Here is an 18720-nt window from a genome sequence, read left to right on the forward strand (position 1 = left end):
AATTCATTGTGTATATAAATACTATATATAAAGAGGGAAGTGATTCACGACAGGGATTTATTTTTATTTTTTTCAGTTGAGCTCAACTGCGCCAAATGAGAACTACAGCGTACTGTCAATCATTCTGAATTTCAGGCGAATGGCCAATGAGCAGCCAGCATAAGGCAGTGCGGTCACAGACGGGGGTAGTGGGAATAGTAATAATAATAATAATAATAATAATAATAATAATACAAACTTATATAGAGCTTCCTCTCCAAGATGCTTTACACTAATCAGATGACAATAACATTAAGGTGGGTGAGCAGGAAGCACGGGTGCTGGTGTCAACGACATAGTCCACCGCAGTGGGAGCCTGTGTGGATGTAGAGAGGAAGCGGGAGGATATGTGCAGTAGCTGAGCTCTCCGCACAGATGCCACCGAAGCTGGGTGTTCGAGAGTTTGCTAAGAGAGAGATACTGTAGGTAGCTGATAACTGACCGAAAGTTTTTATTTTTATTTTTATTTTTTTTTTCAATCTCCCCGCTTTTCCGAGTATACAATACATGACAACAACAACGCATCGTACTTCGGTGAAGGTGTTGCGTGAACGTGAACCTCAGGGCTGAATCATAAATTGAATGAGTAAGCACTTCAATGATTCCATCCCTCCATTTTCTGTAACGCTTATCCTCACTTAGGGTCCTGGACGTGGTGGAGCCTATCCCAGCTATCTTCGGGCGAGAGGCGGGGTACACCCTGAACTGGTCGCCAGCCAATCGCAGGGCACATATAAACAAACAACCAGTCGCACTCACAGAGTTTTCAATCAACCTACCATGCATGTTTTTGGGATGTGGGAGGAAACCGGAGTACCCGGAGAAAACCCACGCAGGCACGGGGAGACCATGCAAACTCCACACAGGCGGGGCCGGGATTTGAACCCTGGTTTGTCACGTGTGTGTATCTACACCGGTGCTGATGAGGCTGATTGAAGAAAGGTGCTGAAAACAGAGAGGGGAGGGGGGAGAGAGAGGCCACAAAGCGCCCTCCCGGCTCCAATAATGGAACTGCAGGGCAGTATATGACACGGTCCTCAGAACTGTGAGGTAGATGTGCTAACCAGTCATCCACCGTGCCGCCCCACAAATGTCTTTAAATAAAAAATTAACATGAATGATCACCCATTCTTATGTTCTTTAAAATAAAAACCTGTATGTTTTTGGAATATCTTAATATTGATTGCACAATAACATGTATATTTATACAATCTCATGGTACTTGTGTATACATGAATGATCACCCATTCTTATGTTCTTTAAAATAAAAACCTGTATGTTTTTGGAATATCTTAATATTGATTGCACAATAACTTGTATATTTATACAATCTCATGGTACTTGTGTATAGTGACAAATAGGCATTATTTCATAGGACCAGATTAATATAAAACACAATTAAATACAATACACATAAGTAGGGTGATGTGCTGAATCTAAATATCACATTGGTTTTGCTCAATCAGGTCAACTTTTGAAATATGGCCAAAGTTTTTGTTTACATGTACAGGTATTTTTGCTTTAGAGGTTCAAATAAACGGAGGTTCATGGACTGAATTTTGAACAATGATGATGTAACATCAATTTACACGCACTTACTTTTATCAATGTCTACTGTTCAATTTACTGTAAGCAAAGTTTGTACCATTCGATTAATAAACTATTAACAACTTGGCATGAAAACCTGACCTGAACAAGAGAAATGTCTTTTTCGGATTCAGCGGATAGACAACTTACCCCCAAAACAATTTTTGCAACTTGGAGTAATACATCTGTGGTACTCCTCCAAGGCATGAAACCATACTGTTGCTCGCAAATACTCACTTTTGTCCTGAATCTAGCTTCCTCTACTCTTTCCCATAACGTCATTGTATTGCTCATCAACTTTATTCCTCTATAGCTCCCACAACTCACACTACACATCACCCTTGTTCTTAAAAATAGTTACCAGCACACTTTTTCTCCATTCCTGCGGCATCTTTTTCATCCTTTAGAATTCTGTTGAACAACCAGGTCAAAAACTCCACAGCCACCTCTTCTAGATACTTCCATACCTCCACGGGTATGTCATCAGGACCAACAACTTTCCATTTTTCATCTTAGTTAGTGCCATTTCTAACTTCCCCCTTACTAATCATTGCTACTTCCTGGTCCACCACACTTGCCTCTTCTTGTCTTCCTTCTCTCTCAATTTCCCAACTCCTAAAAGTATTCTTTTCCTCTATCTACCAAACTACTGGCACCAGCCAACACATTTCCAACTCTATCCTTAATCACCCTGACCTGCTGCACATCCTTCCCATCTCTATCCCATATTTATTAATTTGAACAACTCCAATAGCAACAATGCTTAGCACTGCTTAAAGCTAAAAATGTTCTCCATCTGTACCTGGATAGTGCCTGCCTGCAGCATCGAACGAATGACACTGTGCTGTCCTCTTCTGTCCTTGACTCTGCCTCATCATAAATGCCTCATATCGTTTCTTGTGGTTTTACCTAAAGTGTTTCACATCGTTTGTTGTGTTGCCACAACTCCTTATCGTTTTTCCACAAACATTCCAAACCGCATCTTGGATGTTTGGAGCTCAAATAGCTCCACACAAGTCAGACTGAGACTGAGTAACTGACTGAGCAGAACTGAGTGCAGCTGCACTTACACAAAACACACTTACACAAGTGGAAGAAAAACACGTTCCCGCCAACCGGTCATCATTTAGACAAAATCTCAATAGTTTAGATACTTTTCACCGTATTTCTGTTAAAAATATTCTATACATTACTGTTATAATAATTGAAGTATTAAAAGTATCGATGTTTGAGAATCATAAAGATCTGGTATCGGAGGTATCAATATTTCAAGATCCATACTCTCATCAGTACTGTTTCGCTTGTGAGCTTCTGGCCTTTGAAAAGAGTGAGACAAATGCGGTAAAGACGCAAACGTGGGCATGTTTTAACATAAAATTAATTAATTTGACCACCTACAACAGCTATTTAATGATAATGTTTTTAAGACACGTGATGAACTGTTCCCTGAATTCCAAATAACAAGCGGAAACTTTCTTCAATACAACAAATTAAAAGCAGCAATTAAAAAAATAGAATACCAACACTCCAGAGCACCCTCGAACTGCCGGAGTTTGTCAAGCAAAAAGTGAAGTTTCTTCCGCAAAGTAAAAGAAATCTCTCAAGTCCATGAATTAATTTCATGCACTAAATCAATGCACTTACCAATCACTAAATGGGAAGAAGACCTTTCCATGTACGCTGACCATAACTACTGGATTCAGATATGTAACAATACGTTTAGAATGACAAAAAAAAGTATTATTTTTACAGCTTATACAATATAAAGTGCTCCATAGAAGACACTTTACACAGTACACTATGCATAAAATGGGCTTTTCTCCATCTAATATATGCGCGCAATGCACCACAAATACTCCAGACACCTATTTTCATGCTATATTGGAATGCACACCAAGTCAATGCTTTTGGTCTTCGTTTACACAAAAACTCTTTTATATTTTGAATTTCAGGATTCCCCAAGATTGCGCATACTTGGCGACTTAAGCATAATCGACCTCCCTAATAAATATTCACAATCATTACTCGTTGCGTTAGCTACCGCTAAAAAAACAATTCTATTAAACTGGAAAAACAAAATAAGCTATTAACATCAATCACTGGCTAAATCTCATCATAGAATATATTGCGTTAGAAAAAATATCAGCATAACGAAAAAAATTAATTACATATATACATAGATAGCTGGTCACCCTTCCTCAACATTCTAAATCTAGACTCTTGATTCCTGTGCCTGGGTAGTGTGCCATCTGACAATAACAAGACTATTTTGTAAGTGTAAAAGTAAACTCTTGACTTCTGTTTTCTTTGTAGTTATTGTTGTTTTATTACTATTCTATTTGTCATTTATTTTTCTTATTCATTTATGTACTTGTTTTCTTTTGTTATTATTATTTTTATTTATGTATTTATTTTGTTTTTAATTTATTTATTTATTTATTTATTTTTAATTCTGTTGTGAGTAGAGCAAATGGGTAATTTAAATTATTTAGTTATAGGAATTGCTTATTTATTATTTATAATTCTAAGTATTGCATGCATTTAGTGTTTCCAAAACCAACAATTTCCAATTATGAGCTTTTAACAGCTTCATTCTAATACAGCCGTACAAATATGCTGTAATGGCTTTTAGGTCTGTGGTTTCTTCCCATACAAATGTTACTGTAATGTTCTGGTTTTGTCTTTTATTCCCCTGTCTTCTCTTGTAGATTTTTGCCAACTAATGAGCTGTGAGCAAGAGCAGCTGAGGGTAAGTTCAGCCTACTTGGTATTAAGTGTGTCAAATGTGTATGTCCAAACAGTTAGGCCCAAATTAAGAAGAGAACTCAAATTAAGAAGAGAACACTGGCAGACATGGGTGTCCAACTTGGGTTACACAGTACTCTTCAAAACCTTACCACTTGCGTTGACCTTACAGACGCAGTAGACTTAAGACACATGTATAAGTACAAATGTTTCACATATTGTAGTTCCCAGAGACTGTGATGGACTCAACAAAACCTCACCGTCAATAATCTGATTTCAATCAGTGCCGCTTGGTAAACATATTTGTCACTAGGGTTGGAAAATGAGGAATTGCGTTAGTGGGAAACTTTCCATGTATCTGTAGTAAGACAAATAAATAAATAAATAAATACAATTGCTCTTAGGGCGGTACGGTGTACGACTGGTTAGCACATCTGCCTCACAGTTCTGGGGACCGGGGTTCAAATCCCGGCCCCACCTGTGTGGAGTTGGAATGTTCTCCCTGTGCCTGCGTGGGTTTTCTCCGGGTACTTCGCTTTCCTCCCACACCCCAAAAACATGCGGAGTAGGTTAGTTGAAGATTGCCCGTAGGTGTGAATTTGAGTGCGAATGGTTGTTTGTTTGTGTGCCCTGCGATTGGCTGGCGAGCAATTCAGGGTGTACCCTGCCTCTCGCCCGAAGATAGCTGGCTTAGGCTCCAGCACGCCCGCGACCCTAGTGAGGAGAAGCGGAACGGAAGATGAATGAATGAATGAATTCCTGCTAGAACGGGCTCATATTGTAAATTCCAGGTTAAGGGCCTTATAGTGCTATTAATCAAATGTTTCCTTACGTTTTCATGCACAACCATAGGCACTTAAGAATGAATGCTTTGGTTTAACTTGTATGTTGAGGCATCTGTATGATGAGTGTGTTTTGGTCTCATTACTTTCTTGTCAAGAGACCTGAGACTAGCAGTAAATCGGCAGCCTCATTATAAATTGCGTGAAATGCGTTCAGCTCGCTCATATCCACCTAATGAGTCAGGGCTCGCTCGTCTTTGCTGTCTTCTTGTATCGGGGACCTTGAGGCGAGTGCTTTATTTTATTGCTGAATGTATAAAAGTTTTATTTATATATTTTTAAAATTGATTTTCAATAAGTATCCACAAAAATGCAGCTACAGCAGCAGCGAGCGTGGCTCATTTGGGCTTTGATGCAGCATGGTTCTCATTAAATTGCGGGTACATTTTGAGTCTAAAAATAAACTTCTAGCTTCTGTGTTATTTTTCATGCCATGGCATCTTATTGCAATCCCCTCTACACACAGCTACCTAAGTTAGCTAAGTTAATTTATTTTATAATTGTCTATAGCCACAAAGATATGAATGAGTGCTTCCTTCAGGATAATAGGGAAATGAGAAGAGCGTAGATTACACTTGCAGTTTGGATTTGGACACTGAATTGTTTTTATTGGTTATGCAGCCTTTGGACATTTTTAAAAAGGAACACATACTAAACTAAATATTAAGTTCTTTAATAGCACTTGACTCTGTACACATAATGTCAAGTTTCCATTTCAGCCCATTGTTCATTTTCTGTTAATGTGCCTTTGTGCTTTGTCTTTCACTGGAAATAAATGCATAGAATATTTGTCCACTGCCTTCCCATTGACATTGTGTAGCTTTTACAGTTTTAAATGCTTATGGAAGTGACCTGCTCCACAAAGTGTTAGGGGTCAAAATAGTCACTATTTAACATGGCCAAAAGCGAAGCTCGTTTCCGTATATGGAATCATAAGCTAGTTTATTAATGGATGTTTACTGGGGCAAGGTACAACTATATGACCGATAGTGGTTAACATGGTCAGGTAGATGGTCCCTCTTAGCAGAATATACAGTAGCTGCAAGGTTAAGGTTAAATACAGGCCAAAGCCATCAAACATGACATATTGAATGAAAAAAAAGTGTTTTGCCATTACATAATGATTTAATCCACCACTAGTCCAAATCGTAAGAAACTGGGTTTTGACAAACAGGTTTAAGCTTAAGCACCCTGCTCAATATTGTAAGAAACACCCGGGGCCTCATGTACAAAGACTTGCGTGGATTTCCTACTAAAAGATGGCGTACGCTCAAATCCAGAAAACGTTGTACGCACAAACATATCCAGATGTATGAAACTCTGCGTACTCATGAATCCAAGCATATTTCCTTCGTACATTCCAATCAACGTGGAAACGAGCGCGCATGCTGGAGTTGCCGACTCCTCCTTGTCCACGCCCAACTTTGAATATGCAAATCACATTTAAATAAACCCTGCACCTGAGATAACGATCTCTGCATGATCAGAAAAAAAGGAAAATGAGCAAGGTAATGAAGAAAAATATTTTTTCTGAATGTGAAGTTGCTCAATGAAGTGGAAGTGCTCAAGAAAATCCTTTGGCACGGTGTCCTCTGGCGTTAACAACACGCGAAAGAGGAGTGAATGGGACAGCGTGTGTGCGGCTGTCGATGCTGTGGGGTCGGAACAGCGCACACACGCTGAACTAAAAAAGAAGTAGTCAGACATTAAGGTGGATGTGAAGCCGAGGACAGCTGCCCACCGCCAAAGTGTGGCAAAAACAGGCGGAAGAACCGGCGCGGAGGGCCTCACCCCGTTTGAGGAGAGAATCGCTGCGATCATGGGTGACGCTGCTCTCTCAGGGGTGCTGCGAGCACATGTGGCTGACTATGATCACTCCACAAGGTAAATACCATGTATTTTTTTAAACTCATAACAAATGTGTTCATACAGTAACCTACACTCAGCCCTGTGAGATATAGGTTCATGTGTAAATGTTGTATGGTATTTGTAATAAATCTTGCCATACACTTTTGTTAAAAGTTGTACATGCATAGTAGCTTCCCTTGAATACAAAAAAAATGGACCACATTGGGGTGCTCTTCCGATGCGCCCAGAGCTGAATGCAAAGAAACCACACAATGGGGACGACATTGGGCCCAACGTTTCAGCCGTCTGTCATAAATTGCGGCTGATTGATTGTTTGGGAGTTGGAGACGATCGGGTGGGATGCAAAATGTAATAATTCCGTGAAATCACTTAAGACAACACCTTTAGAAAGGAGAGAGAGAAAAGAGAAAAAAAGAGTGCTGACCTGATCTGCCGAACATCATAATTAATCAGGAGTCCAATGAGAGAGGGAGAAAATACCACCGGCTCTTTTTCCATGAGCTGGTTTAGCAACAAGGCTTGACTGACTGCATGTAGCAAGGCAAATGTTTAGTTCTGCTTTTCCTTCCTATTTTTTCTGACCCATTACGGATTAAGACATAAATGACTGATTTCAAACATTTTTCAGAAAAGGCAAAGAAGCATGAATGAACTGGGATACACATGGAAAATGCACTGCGACTAGCCATGTCTGAAAAGATAAACATTTCATCTCATCTTAATGAAGACAATAGGGTAGGGATCCATAAGCAAAGATTGATAACTCTCGGCACACCCTATCTAAAATAATAGATTGTGTCAAGTTCTGTGGTGCATTTGACCTTGCCCTAGGTGACTATAATGAAAGTAAAAGATCAGTTTCAGACTAGGATTGGTAGATTCAAAACGACCCCTGTCTTTAGTTATAGTTATTGAGAAATGTGCTTCTCTCGAGGACGAAGGGCACAATTTATGTCCAAAAAGTACAAAACTACATGGCATTTTTATGTTGATTTTGTTGTTTTCACACTGTAAAAAATTGGAGAGTGGTAAATATAATCCATGAAAATCATCAAAAATGTACATGATTATTTTAGATAGGTAAGGTACCCTAAAATATAGGGTAAATTTGATCTACGCTCCCTATTTCACCACAGTAAAAAGTGTTACCAAGAAAAATTTTGTGAAATCTACCGAAAAGCCATTGGTACTATATTTTGCATCACGTGATGCGTGCGTGCCGCACTGATTTGTTGACGTGTCATCGGCTCGTCAGCGCATGTAGTACTAGCGTGGTCGTCTCCCGAGTCTCAACCTGGACGTTGTGGGATCGCTTAATGAGTAATTAGTTGTGTATGCCGCCTCTCACCCGGAATCAGCTGAGAGGCTCCAGCACACCTGTGACACTAGTGGGGATAAGCTGTGGAGTGGGAGTTGGGGGGGCACAGAACTCAGGGAGTCTGTGTGGTTTTTTTGAGCAGTAAATTAATGAGCCGTCGTCGGTGGGCAGTTTTCACGCCTGTCTTGCATATTCCGTCCGTTACGTTTTAGTCAGATTCAAAATGCAAAATGGCGTCGCCCGTCGGTGACAATTGATCACTCTGATTGGTTGTTAGCTAGCGAACCAGCACAAAAGCAAACAGACGACAAAAAAAAAAGGCACTATATGGTAAAACAAGCTGAGCTGAATTTTGATCATTACTTCGATGTGTTCCTGCTTGTATTATGCGTATGTCGGGTAAGGTTAGCAGGCTATATGTGCATTTCATGTCATAAAACTGTCTGTAGTTTGTTTTGGAAAACAATGATTTCTCGGCCATGCTCACTAAAATGCAGAGGGGAAAGGAGGAAGTTGCCAGTGTAGCACGCACGCACGTACGCACGCACACACGCAGACAGACAGACAGACAGACACTGTTTTGTCAGTTGAGTCTTTCTGTTAGTCTTTTGACACTGCACTTGCTTTGAACCTTTAAAAGCCAACTCAGCTGCTCTGGTTAGAGTGTAATCAGTGCTAGGGTTGGGCATCATTTGAATGTGAGCGGTTACAGTTCTTCAAATTATTCTTTTTTTTTTTTTAAACCTCGCCTGTTAAGCTGTATGGCCTTGCAGAATGGTTGATCTGTATGCCTTTGTGCTTGAACAGTTTTGCTGTGCAACAGGGGAGTTTGAAAGACTCCCTCTGCTTACTTTTACATTTTTTTCAATTATTCCTATGTTTATTGAAAATGCAGCCGGACAGAAAAGGGAGTTAGGGGACAGACAGAGGGACAGAGTGGACAAGGGGTGAAAACCACAGCAGAACAATAGTGAGACAATCTAGATATTTGAACACAAGTAACATTACAACAGTCATTTGTAGGCACCCGGTGGGGACATGCAATAGCTAACCAAGAGAACAAGATAAGAGAGGACAAAAAAGTGCAGGACAGGATGTGGGAAAATGAGCAAGGCAGTGCTACTGTCGAGTGGTGCGGTGGGATTATTTTTTAGTGTCTGAACACTTGTATGAACCTGTGACTTGATATGTTAGTATAACCTGTGTTGTTAGTGATTCCAGCACAAGTAATTAAAGCCTGTAGTGTGTCTATCGAACTTATTAGTGAATGAACACCATATCACATGCAAGTTAGTCAACAGCTGTATGGAGTTGCTCACCCGGCACATTGAGGAAGGGTGAGCCCCCCCCCAGGAGACCAAAGTTGTAAATCTTCAGTGCTCGTAGACGAGTTTTCAGCCTGATTGTTGCAGTTGTCATGGTGGGCTCCGCTAGCTTGGAGGACGAAGCAATAGAAAGATCCGTCCATGAAATCTTCGAGTGGCTCCACGATGGTATCTTGGCGCAGCAGGGATTGGAAAAAAGTAATCAATAAGAATCAATCCCGTCATAAGAGAAAAGCTAAAATGGATGAGGAGGAAATTAAATCTCGGGGTTGCTAATCTGATTTTGCACCGTAACTGCCAAAATTTTATTTGGGAAATCTCGCAGTCTCTCGCGGTGTGAGAGCATGTTGCACGTCACAGTCAACCAGTTCTGCCACACGATTCTCGAATCCGATTCTTTTAGGGACTGGGTCAAAAATGTTTGCATGGTTTAAATAAAGGGTGTCCAAATTATGAACATCCATTTTTTTTAGCAGCCTGCAGCATAAACTAAAATGAACATTTGACTCGCCGTTCTTTATAAATCAGTATCAAACCTATGAACTAAAAGTGTGTGTGGCACTAACCCAATTGACTGAATATTCATTAATTGTTTCAGCTATATAGCATATATAGCATTCTTAAAATAGTTATTTTGCGCCTGTTTTATCACATCCAATGATTTACATGTGCAAGTTTTAACTTGATTTACTGTTTTAAGCATGTAGCCTTTTATTTTGAAGGGTACGCACCAGCATTTTAGCACTAAAAATAACCGGTAAAAACAAATTTAAAACGAAACGCAAGAAAGAGTAATGGATGGAACCAAATATTCTGTAAAATGTTGATTCCTTTACCGACACACCGATTAGACACAAGGTTAGTGTTTGTGATACTGTGAGACGTTTTTGTGAATTTTGTCCCAATTCATGATGAAGTTGCTAGTTTGACCTTGGGTGACGTTTTAGCTCAATGTTAAGCTTGTAATGCGACTGTTTGTACTTTTTTTCCAGTATGGTTAAGTAATTTATATTTTATTTTTGTGTCTGTCATCATCTTTTACGTTGGTTTGAAGACTAAAATAAACATTAAAAACCATCAGTGCCGGAGTGGAGCCAACTGTTTAACTTGTTAGCTGCCTCAATGTTGGCATAGATGTATTTTATTGTTTCACTCACCCTATTGACTTGACAGAAGTTCCGTGCGGTGTAGGCTGCGGCTCGGAGTGGGAGGGAGCGCGTCAGACTAATACACATCGTGAAAGCCTCCTTTGCACAATATAATCTTAATCCAAGTGTTGCACTGAGGTCATATATTTTAACATACTTGTAGTTAACACTTTTGTTCACCACTGCCGTTGGGCACAAGCACGTCTTTGTGTGCGTTCTTCTTCATGGTTTTTGACGCTTCTTCATTGGTTTTCGCCACTTTCTTCTTCGGGGTGGGCGGATTTAGGCATCAAAACTGGGAACCAAAATTTTTCATTTGAACGATTCCGGTAGAACCGGAATTTTAGTCCCGGTTCCAATTGGTTCTCGATTGTCGATGTCCAACCCCAGTAATCACAAATGTGTGGTAAACTTTATCCAAGTTTTGTAAGTATTTTATAGCTATTGAATTAAGGTATTCTTCACCCAAAATATGTGGTTTACATTTACCCAATTAAAGTGGCTTCAAATTGTTACCCTAAATTTATTTGGTAAATTCTCTTTGGGTATATGTCTATTTTGGAGTCATACGACCCCCTGGAGAAAACTCCACTAGCTGCCACTGGGTGTGGCCCTATCTACCACTGTATGGGGCATTGGGTATTGTTTTGTGGGGTTTTTGGGGTGTTTTTTTTTCGAGAAAAAGGAAGTAGGAGTACTGCCAGTACCTTAGAAAATTACCTCATGTGGGCCACTTTTGTGCTTGATCCAAACCAAACTGTCAGAAACAAAAAATAAATGTATGGTGGCTAGGCTTCTACTAGTGGAACTTGTACCAAGCAGGCATCATTGGCCCCCAAGTTGTTGGCCCCCAACTCATCAGCCTCCGCCGCTGGAATAGGGAATGGCTGACCATCGCATGCGACATGGTGCAAGATGACCATGCTTGGGCCGCTTCCGTTTTGCGGCCGTCCAGGCCAATGAAGACGCCGGCTCAACCCGGACTGGGTGAATGCCATTCCAACAACAACAACTTGGACCAAGACCCATGCAGTCTATAATGTTTAGGGACTTAATGGATGACAGTGACATTAATGTCATGTCAGGGCCTAATGTTCCATAGACCTGAATACAAGGGAGGTTGTAGGCTGGAATGGATGAATTCTATTACTAATCATTTTATTGGGGAAAAATGTTTTGGTTTATGAACAGAGTCAGGGACTAAATTAGTTTTAAGAAGTTTGGGAACCATAGTTTATCTGTATGTTAGTGACGTATCGATTGAGAGGCAAGCTTTGTATTGTCGTGGGGTTTAGCCTGGCCAATCGTAAGAAGTACGAGAGAGTGATTGTCACATGCGCAGATGCACATCGGGTACATTTTCCTGGAAGTCTGCAAGCCTTTAATTTCTATAGGTAATGTGGTAAAATTAGTTTGAAATAACATGAAATTGTTTTGGGATCATAGTATATGGTTAACGTTTTTTATGAAGGGAATTTTAATCCTTTTTACTTTTTTTCATTTGCTATTTGTGGCATGGCTCAGTCCCTATCACTGGCAGTATTACTAACTCATCTAATAAGCAAATGTGTATAAACAAAAGCTTGTCTGTTACACCTGTTTTTTTCCCCTCTAAATGAAGTCTTGATACATTGTCAAGTGCAATCCTGTTTGTATGCAGCCATATAATATTCTGTAATTCATTTAGTAACATGTCTTAGCTGTTGCAGCCCCAGTATGAAATTTACAGCAGACCTGAAATTACTCTAATCATTATTAGAATTATTCATGCCATTGGACTCTGTTTCATGAATGAAGAACTCAACAAATCCATCAGATTACCACGGAATTTCCCAAGAGGTCTGTATATATGTTTTTTGGGGAGGAAAGTAAGAGAGGGCTGCATTTCCATAAAGATTCAAGTGGTTGCAGTTCCAAAGAAGAGATCATTAGAATCAATATTCAATTTGAGAGCAGCTGCTTGTGATGTGGGTCGGTGCTTCATAAAAATGTCAAAGAGATTTAGTTGTGACATACACTGGAGGGACGACTTGCATTTCTTGATATTGATTGCAGAGTCTATCGGAATTATCTGGAAGAGCAGTTATAGCAGCTGCATTAATACGCAAATACAAAATTAAATTCAACAGTGATAAAATAATAGCATGGATGAAATATGTACCAGTTGGAAACCATGTTATAGTCATGTATAGTTTACCAATAGTTTTTGGCTGTTTCATTTTTGTATTAGTTGAAATATTTTATCATTCAAATGTATGTGGTAATTAAATAACCTCTATTCTCAATTCTGCCGAAAATGTCAAGACCAAAAGTGTGAGCATGTGTTCAAATTATTCGTAATTTATTTGAATTGCATTTAAAAATGGAATAATCACATACTTCATTTTTGATAATATTTGCTTAACATACAATGACAGTGGACCCCCTCAATTGCCGGGGGATACGGACTGCGAATAGTGAAAATCAGCGTATAATTGACGGCCATTGAAATTCCATTTAAAAAAAAATGTTTTGTTTAAATCCCCAAAATTCTTGAATAAGTGGGGATATACCGATAATAAGTGTTTTTGGTGTTGGTTCTGCCCCAAAAAAGAAAAAAAAGAAATAAATGAACAAAAAATTAAAAATGGGGGGAAAATTAAACAAATTGGAAGAAGAAATCTGCGAATAGGTGAATCCGCTGCTGGGGTCCCCTGTACATACGCTGTTAAATATTCCATTTTACCTAATATTATGGGGTGAGCGGCACGGTGGACGACTGGTTAGAGCGTCAGCCTCACAGTTCTGAGGACCCGGGTTCAATCCCTGGCCCCGCCTGTGTGGAGTTTGCATGTTCTCCCCGTGCCTGCGTGGGTTTTCTCCGGGCACTCCGGTTTCCTCCCACATCCCAAAAACATGCATTAATTGAAGACTCTAAATTGCCCGTAGGTGTGACTGTGCGTGCGAATGGTTGTTAGTTTGTATGTGCCCTGCGATTGGCTGGCAACCAGTTCAGGGTGTACCCCGCCTCCTGCCCGATGATAGGTGGGATAGGCTCCAGTACGCCTGCGACCCTAGTGAGGAGAAGTGGCTCAGAAAATGGATGGATGGATTATGGGGTGAGTTGATTGACAAAAGAAAAAAAAGAGATATGGAGGTGAATAAGCGATCAAAACAACATTGGACAGGGAGCACAGGTGACAGGTGCGCGGCCGAGGAAGGTGCTGGAAAGAGAGAGGGGAGGGGAGAGAGGGTGAGAGGCCTCAAAGTGCCACCCAGGCTCCAACAGTAGCACTGCAGGACAGCTCATGACAGCACGCGCCTCTCAATGGACGTCTCCCGCGGCCCTGCCAGGCTTCCCCGGGTCGCCCACATAAAAATCAGACAGCAGGGAGTGGTCAAGGATAAGCTTGCGGAAAATTGATTGTCGATAACACGGGGGGGGGGGGTACGACGGCAGGGCTCAGGGCGCAGGTGGAGACAGGCTTAAGCAATAACACGTGGAAGATCGGATGAATTTTTAGAGACTACGGGAGTTGAAGTTGAATGGATGTGGGATTGAATATTTTAGTGATGAAAAACTGATCGATAAAGCGCAGTGTGAGTTTGCGGGATTCTGTTTGGAGTGGAGGTCACAGGAGGAAAGCCAAACGGAGTGACCCACCTTGTACTCAGGTGTAGGGGAACGACGAAGGTCCGCTTGCCATTTATTCCTCTCCCAAGATCGGACCAAGGCTGCCCTGACGACTTTCCACACTGACTGGACCCTTTTCAGATGATCCCTCAGCCACTGCATGCTCCTCTTCCTTGAATAATGGGGGTTGGAAACTATAACAGGCCATGAACGGAGATATAACTGTGGCGGAGCTGCTTCGTTGTGGGCGTATTCGATCCATGGCAGGAATGAGCTCCAGGAGGCGGGATTGCGTGCGGAAACGCAGAGAAGGGCTGATTCTTGAGATTGATTTGCCCACTGGTAAATAAAATCATAAAATGGAGAAAAACGTGTGGTGGTGGTCACCGGTGCTCGGAGATTCCGTTCATTTTAAGAATTGCTTGAGTTATGTGTAGAATATGATACGACTCGCGAGCAGGCCACAAACTGTTCCTTAGTCAAGCAAGCTAGTGCTTGCACTAAGGTTTGAACGTAAACATGCCGGCGTTATGACGAATAATGCTCTAAAGTTTCGGTGTGTGTGAAGTAATTTAATTCCAATAAAGTAATTCAGTTACAGCAAGTTAGCACCCTTAATTTATGTCATGTTGGCACACCAACAAACAAAAATGTCACAAAAAGTAGATACACAGTAATTACTGTATGGTACTTCCTGCTATCGAATAGAAGAGCATTTGTTCGTTCTGTCTGTCACCCTGCCTCACAGGCATAAATAGGGGAATAAAGATACATTATTTCTTGTAAATGAATACATTTTTGAGCAGTTAAGTAAAATTTGATAATTTCCCACAGCACACTTGAAGATCACTCATGGCACACTAATGTGCCACGGCACACTGGTTGGGAATCATTGGACTGGAGAATACTTTTGAAGATCCTCAATATACAGTACACAAGTACAGTAAATGAACAAGTCATTTAAGTAGACACATTGCTCCATCTTGTGATCGGATCGGTGATCGTTTTTTAAACTGCTGATCTGTGATCGGCCCCAAAAATCCTGATAAGCCTAATATATATATATATATATATATATATATATATATATATATATATATATATATATATATATATATATATACATATAACCTCATCTGTTAGCCTATCCATCACCACTGCAAAAAGGAAGGGGCTCAGGGCTGATCCCTGATGCAGTCCCACGTCCACCTTAATTTCGTCTGCCACACCTACAGCACACGTCACCGATGTTCTGCTGCCCTCGTACATGTCCTGTATTATTCTAACATACTTCTCTGCCACTCCAGACTTCAGTATGCAGTACCACAGTTCCTCTCTGGGTACTCTGTCATAGGCTTTCTCTAGATCTACAAAGACACAATGTAGCTCCTTCTGACCTTCTCTGTACTTTTCCATCAACATCCTCAAGGCAAATAATGCATCTGTGGTACTCTTTCTAGGCATGAAACCATACTGTTGCTCGCAAATACTCACTTCTGTCCTGAGTCTAGCCTCCACTACTCTTTCCCATAACTTCATTGTGTGGCTCATCAACTTTATTCCTCTATAGTTGCCACAGCTCTGCACATCACCTTTGTTCTTAAAAATGGGCACCAGTACACTTTTCCTCCATTCCTCAGGCATCTTCTCACACACTAGAATTCTATTGAACAAGCTGGTCAAAAACTCCACAGCCACCTCTCCTAGATGCTTCCATACCTCCACAGGAATGTCATCAGGACCAACTGCCTTTCCATTTGTCATCCTCTTTAATGCCTTTCTAACTTCCCCCTTACTCATCATTGCCACTTCCTGGTCCACCACACTTGCCTATTCTACTCTCCCTTCTCTCTCATTTTCCTCATTCACCAACTCCTCGAAGTATTCTTTCCATCTAGCTAGCACACTGCTGGCACCAGTCAACATATTTCCATCTCTATCCTTAATCACCCTAACCTGCTGCACATCCTTCCCATCTCTATCCCTCTGTCTGGCCAGCCTGTATAGATCCTTTTCTCCTTCTTTAGTGTTCAACCTGCCATACATGTCATCATATGCCTCTTGTTTGGCATTTGCCACCTCTACCTTTGCCCTGTGTCGCATCTCAATGTATTCCTTTCGCCTCTCCTCGGTCCTCTCAGTGTCCCACTTCTTAGCTAACCTTTTTCCTTGTATGATTTCCTGTACTGTGAGGTTCCACCACCAAGTCTCCTTCTCTCCTTTCCTGCCAGAAGATACACCAAGTACTCTCCTGCCTGCCTCTCTGATCACCTTGGCTGCAGTGGTCCAGTCTTCTGGAAGCTCCTCCCGTCCACCGAGAGCCTGTCTCACCTCTTCCCGAAAAGCTGCACAACACTCATCCTGTCTCAGCTTCCACCACATGGTTCTCTTCTCTGCCTTTGTCTTCCTAATCTTCCTCCCCACCACCAGAGTCATCTTACACACCACCATCCTATGCTGTCTAGCCACACTATCCCCTACCACTACCTTACAGTTGGTAACCTCCGTCAGATTACATCGTCTGCACAAGATGTAATCCACCTGCGTGCTTCTACCTCCGCTCTTGTAGGTCACCCTATGTTCATGCCTCTTCTGGAAAAAGTGTTCACTACAGCCATTTGCATCCTTGTTGCAAAGTCTACCACCATCTGTCCCTCCAAGTTCCTTTCCTGGATGCCGTACTTACCCATCACTTCTTCATCACCCCTATTACCTTCACCAACATTTCCATTACAATCTGCACCAATCACGACTCTCTCTCTGTCTGGGATGCTCAGAACTACTTTGTCAAGCTCCTTCCAGAATTTCTCTTTCACCTCTAGGTCACATCCTACCTGTGGGGCATAGCCACTAATCACATTACACATAACACCCTCAATTTCAAATTTCAGCCTCATCAGAATCAGAATCAGAATCAGAATCATCCTTATTTGCCAAGTATGTCCAAAACACACAAGGAATTTGTCTCTGGTAGCCGCTCTAGTACAACAGACAGTCAATTTACAGAACACTTTGGAGACAGAGACATTGACAAAAAACAATTGTGCAAAAAGATGCAGAGTCCTCTGGCACTTAGAGCAGTTCGAATGACTAATATTGCAATAGCCCGGTGCAATGACCATTGTGCAAGGGGCGCTGAGACTTCAAGGAGTGTATGCGGTTTAAAGTGACGAATAGTGCGATAATCTGGGACAATGTTGGTTGTGCAAATGTTACAGATACTCCTCAAACAGTGTGCAATGGAGCAGATGCTACTCTGGCATGAGTGGCCAGTATATGCAAATAGTGCAGCATGGCGTGACAACTACAGTGAGTGCACGAGTAATACATAATTGGCCCCACAGAAATGTGACAACGAACTCAAGTCAAAAAAATTGCCGGCTTGTTGTAATGGATTTATAGGTTAGGTGTTTAAGAAGTTGATCGCAAGAGGGAAGAAGCTGTTGGAATGTCTACTAGTTGGAGTTTGCATTGATCAGTAGCGCCTACCTGAGGGAAGGAGCTGGAAGAGCTGGTGACCGGGGTGCGGAGGGTCAGAGAGGATTTTGCACGCCCTTGTCTTAGTTCTGGCAGTGTGCAAGTCCTCAATGGTGGGTAGGGGGGTACCGACAATCCTTTCAGCAGTTTTGATTGTCCGTTGCAGTCAGAGTTTGTCCTTTTTTGTAGCAGCACCAAACCAGACTGTGATGGAAGAACACAGGACTGATTCGACTACCGCTATGTAGAACTGTCTCAGCAGCTCTGGTGGCAGGCCGTGCTTTCTCAGAAGCCGCAGGAAGTACATCCTCTGCTGGGACTTTTTGAGGACGGAGTTGATGTTAGTCGCCCACTTCAGGTCCTGAGAGATTGTAATTCCCAGGAACTTGAAGGTCTCGACGGTTGACACAAGGCGGCTGGACAACGTGAGGGGCAGCTGTGGCGAAGGATGCCTCCTGAAGTCCACGATCATCTCTTCAGTCTTGAGCGTGTTCAGCTCCAGGTTGTGTCGGCCGCACCACAGCTCCAGCCGCTCCACTTCCTGTCGATATGTAGACTCGTCACCGTCCTTGATGAGGCCGATGACAGTGGTCTCATCTGCAAACTTCAGGAGTTTGACAGTCGGGTTCGCTGAGGTGCAGTCGTTCGTGTAGAGAGAGAAGAGCAGCGGAGAGAGGACACAACCTTGGGCCGCCCCAGTGCTGATGCTGCGTGTGGATGAGGTGGCCTCCCCCAGCCTGACCTGCTGTGTCCTGCC

At 41.8% G+C, this 18720-nt stretch overlaps 1 protein-coding gene across 1 annotated transcript in view; it reads left to right on the forward strand.

Moving 5' to 3' along the window:
- Window positions 1–18720, forward strand: part of rbfox1 (RNA binding fox-1 homolog 1) — a 372506-nt gene that overhangs the window by 172983 nt on the left and 180803 nt on the right. The window contains exon 3 of the mRNA XM_061749589.1: window positions 4335–4375. Coding sequence (XP_061605573.1) covers window positions 4349–4375 — 27 coding nt within the window. The 5' untranslated portion in view covers window positions 4335–4348. The remainder of the gene's footprint in view (window positions 1–4334; window positions 4376–18720) is intronic.

Source organism: Phyllopteryx taeniolatus, chromosome 16, assembly GCF_024500385.1.
Source record: "Phyllopteryx taeniolatus isolate TA_2022b chromosome 16, UOR_Ptae_1.2, whole genome shotgun sequence".
Classification (NCBI taxonomy): domain Eukaryota; kingdom Metazoa; phylum Chordata; class Actinopteri; order Syngnathiformes; family Syngnathidae; genus Phyllopteryx; species Phyllopteryx taeniolatus.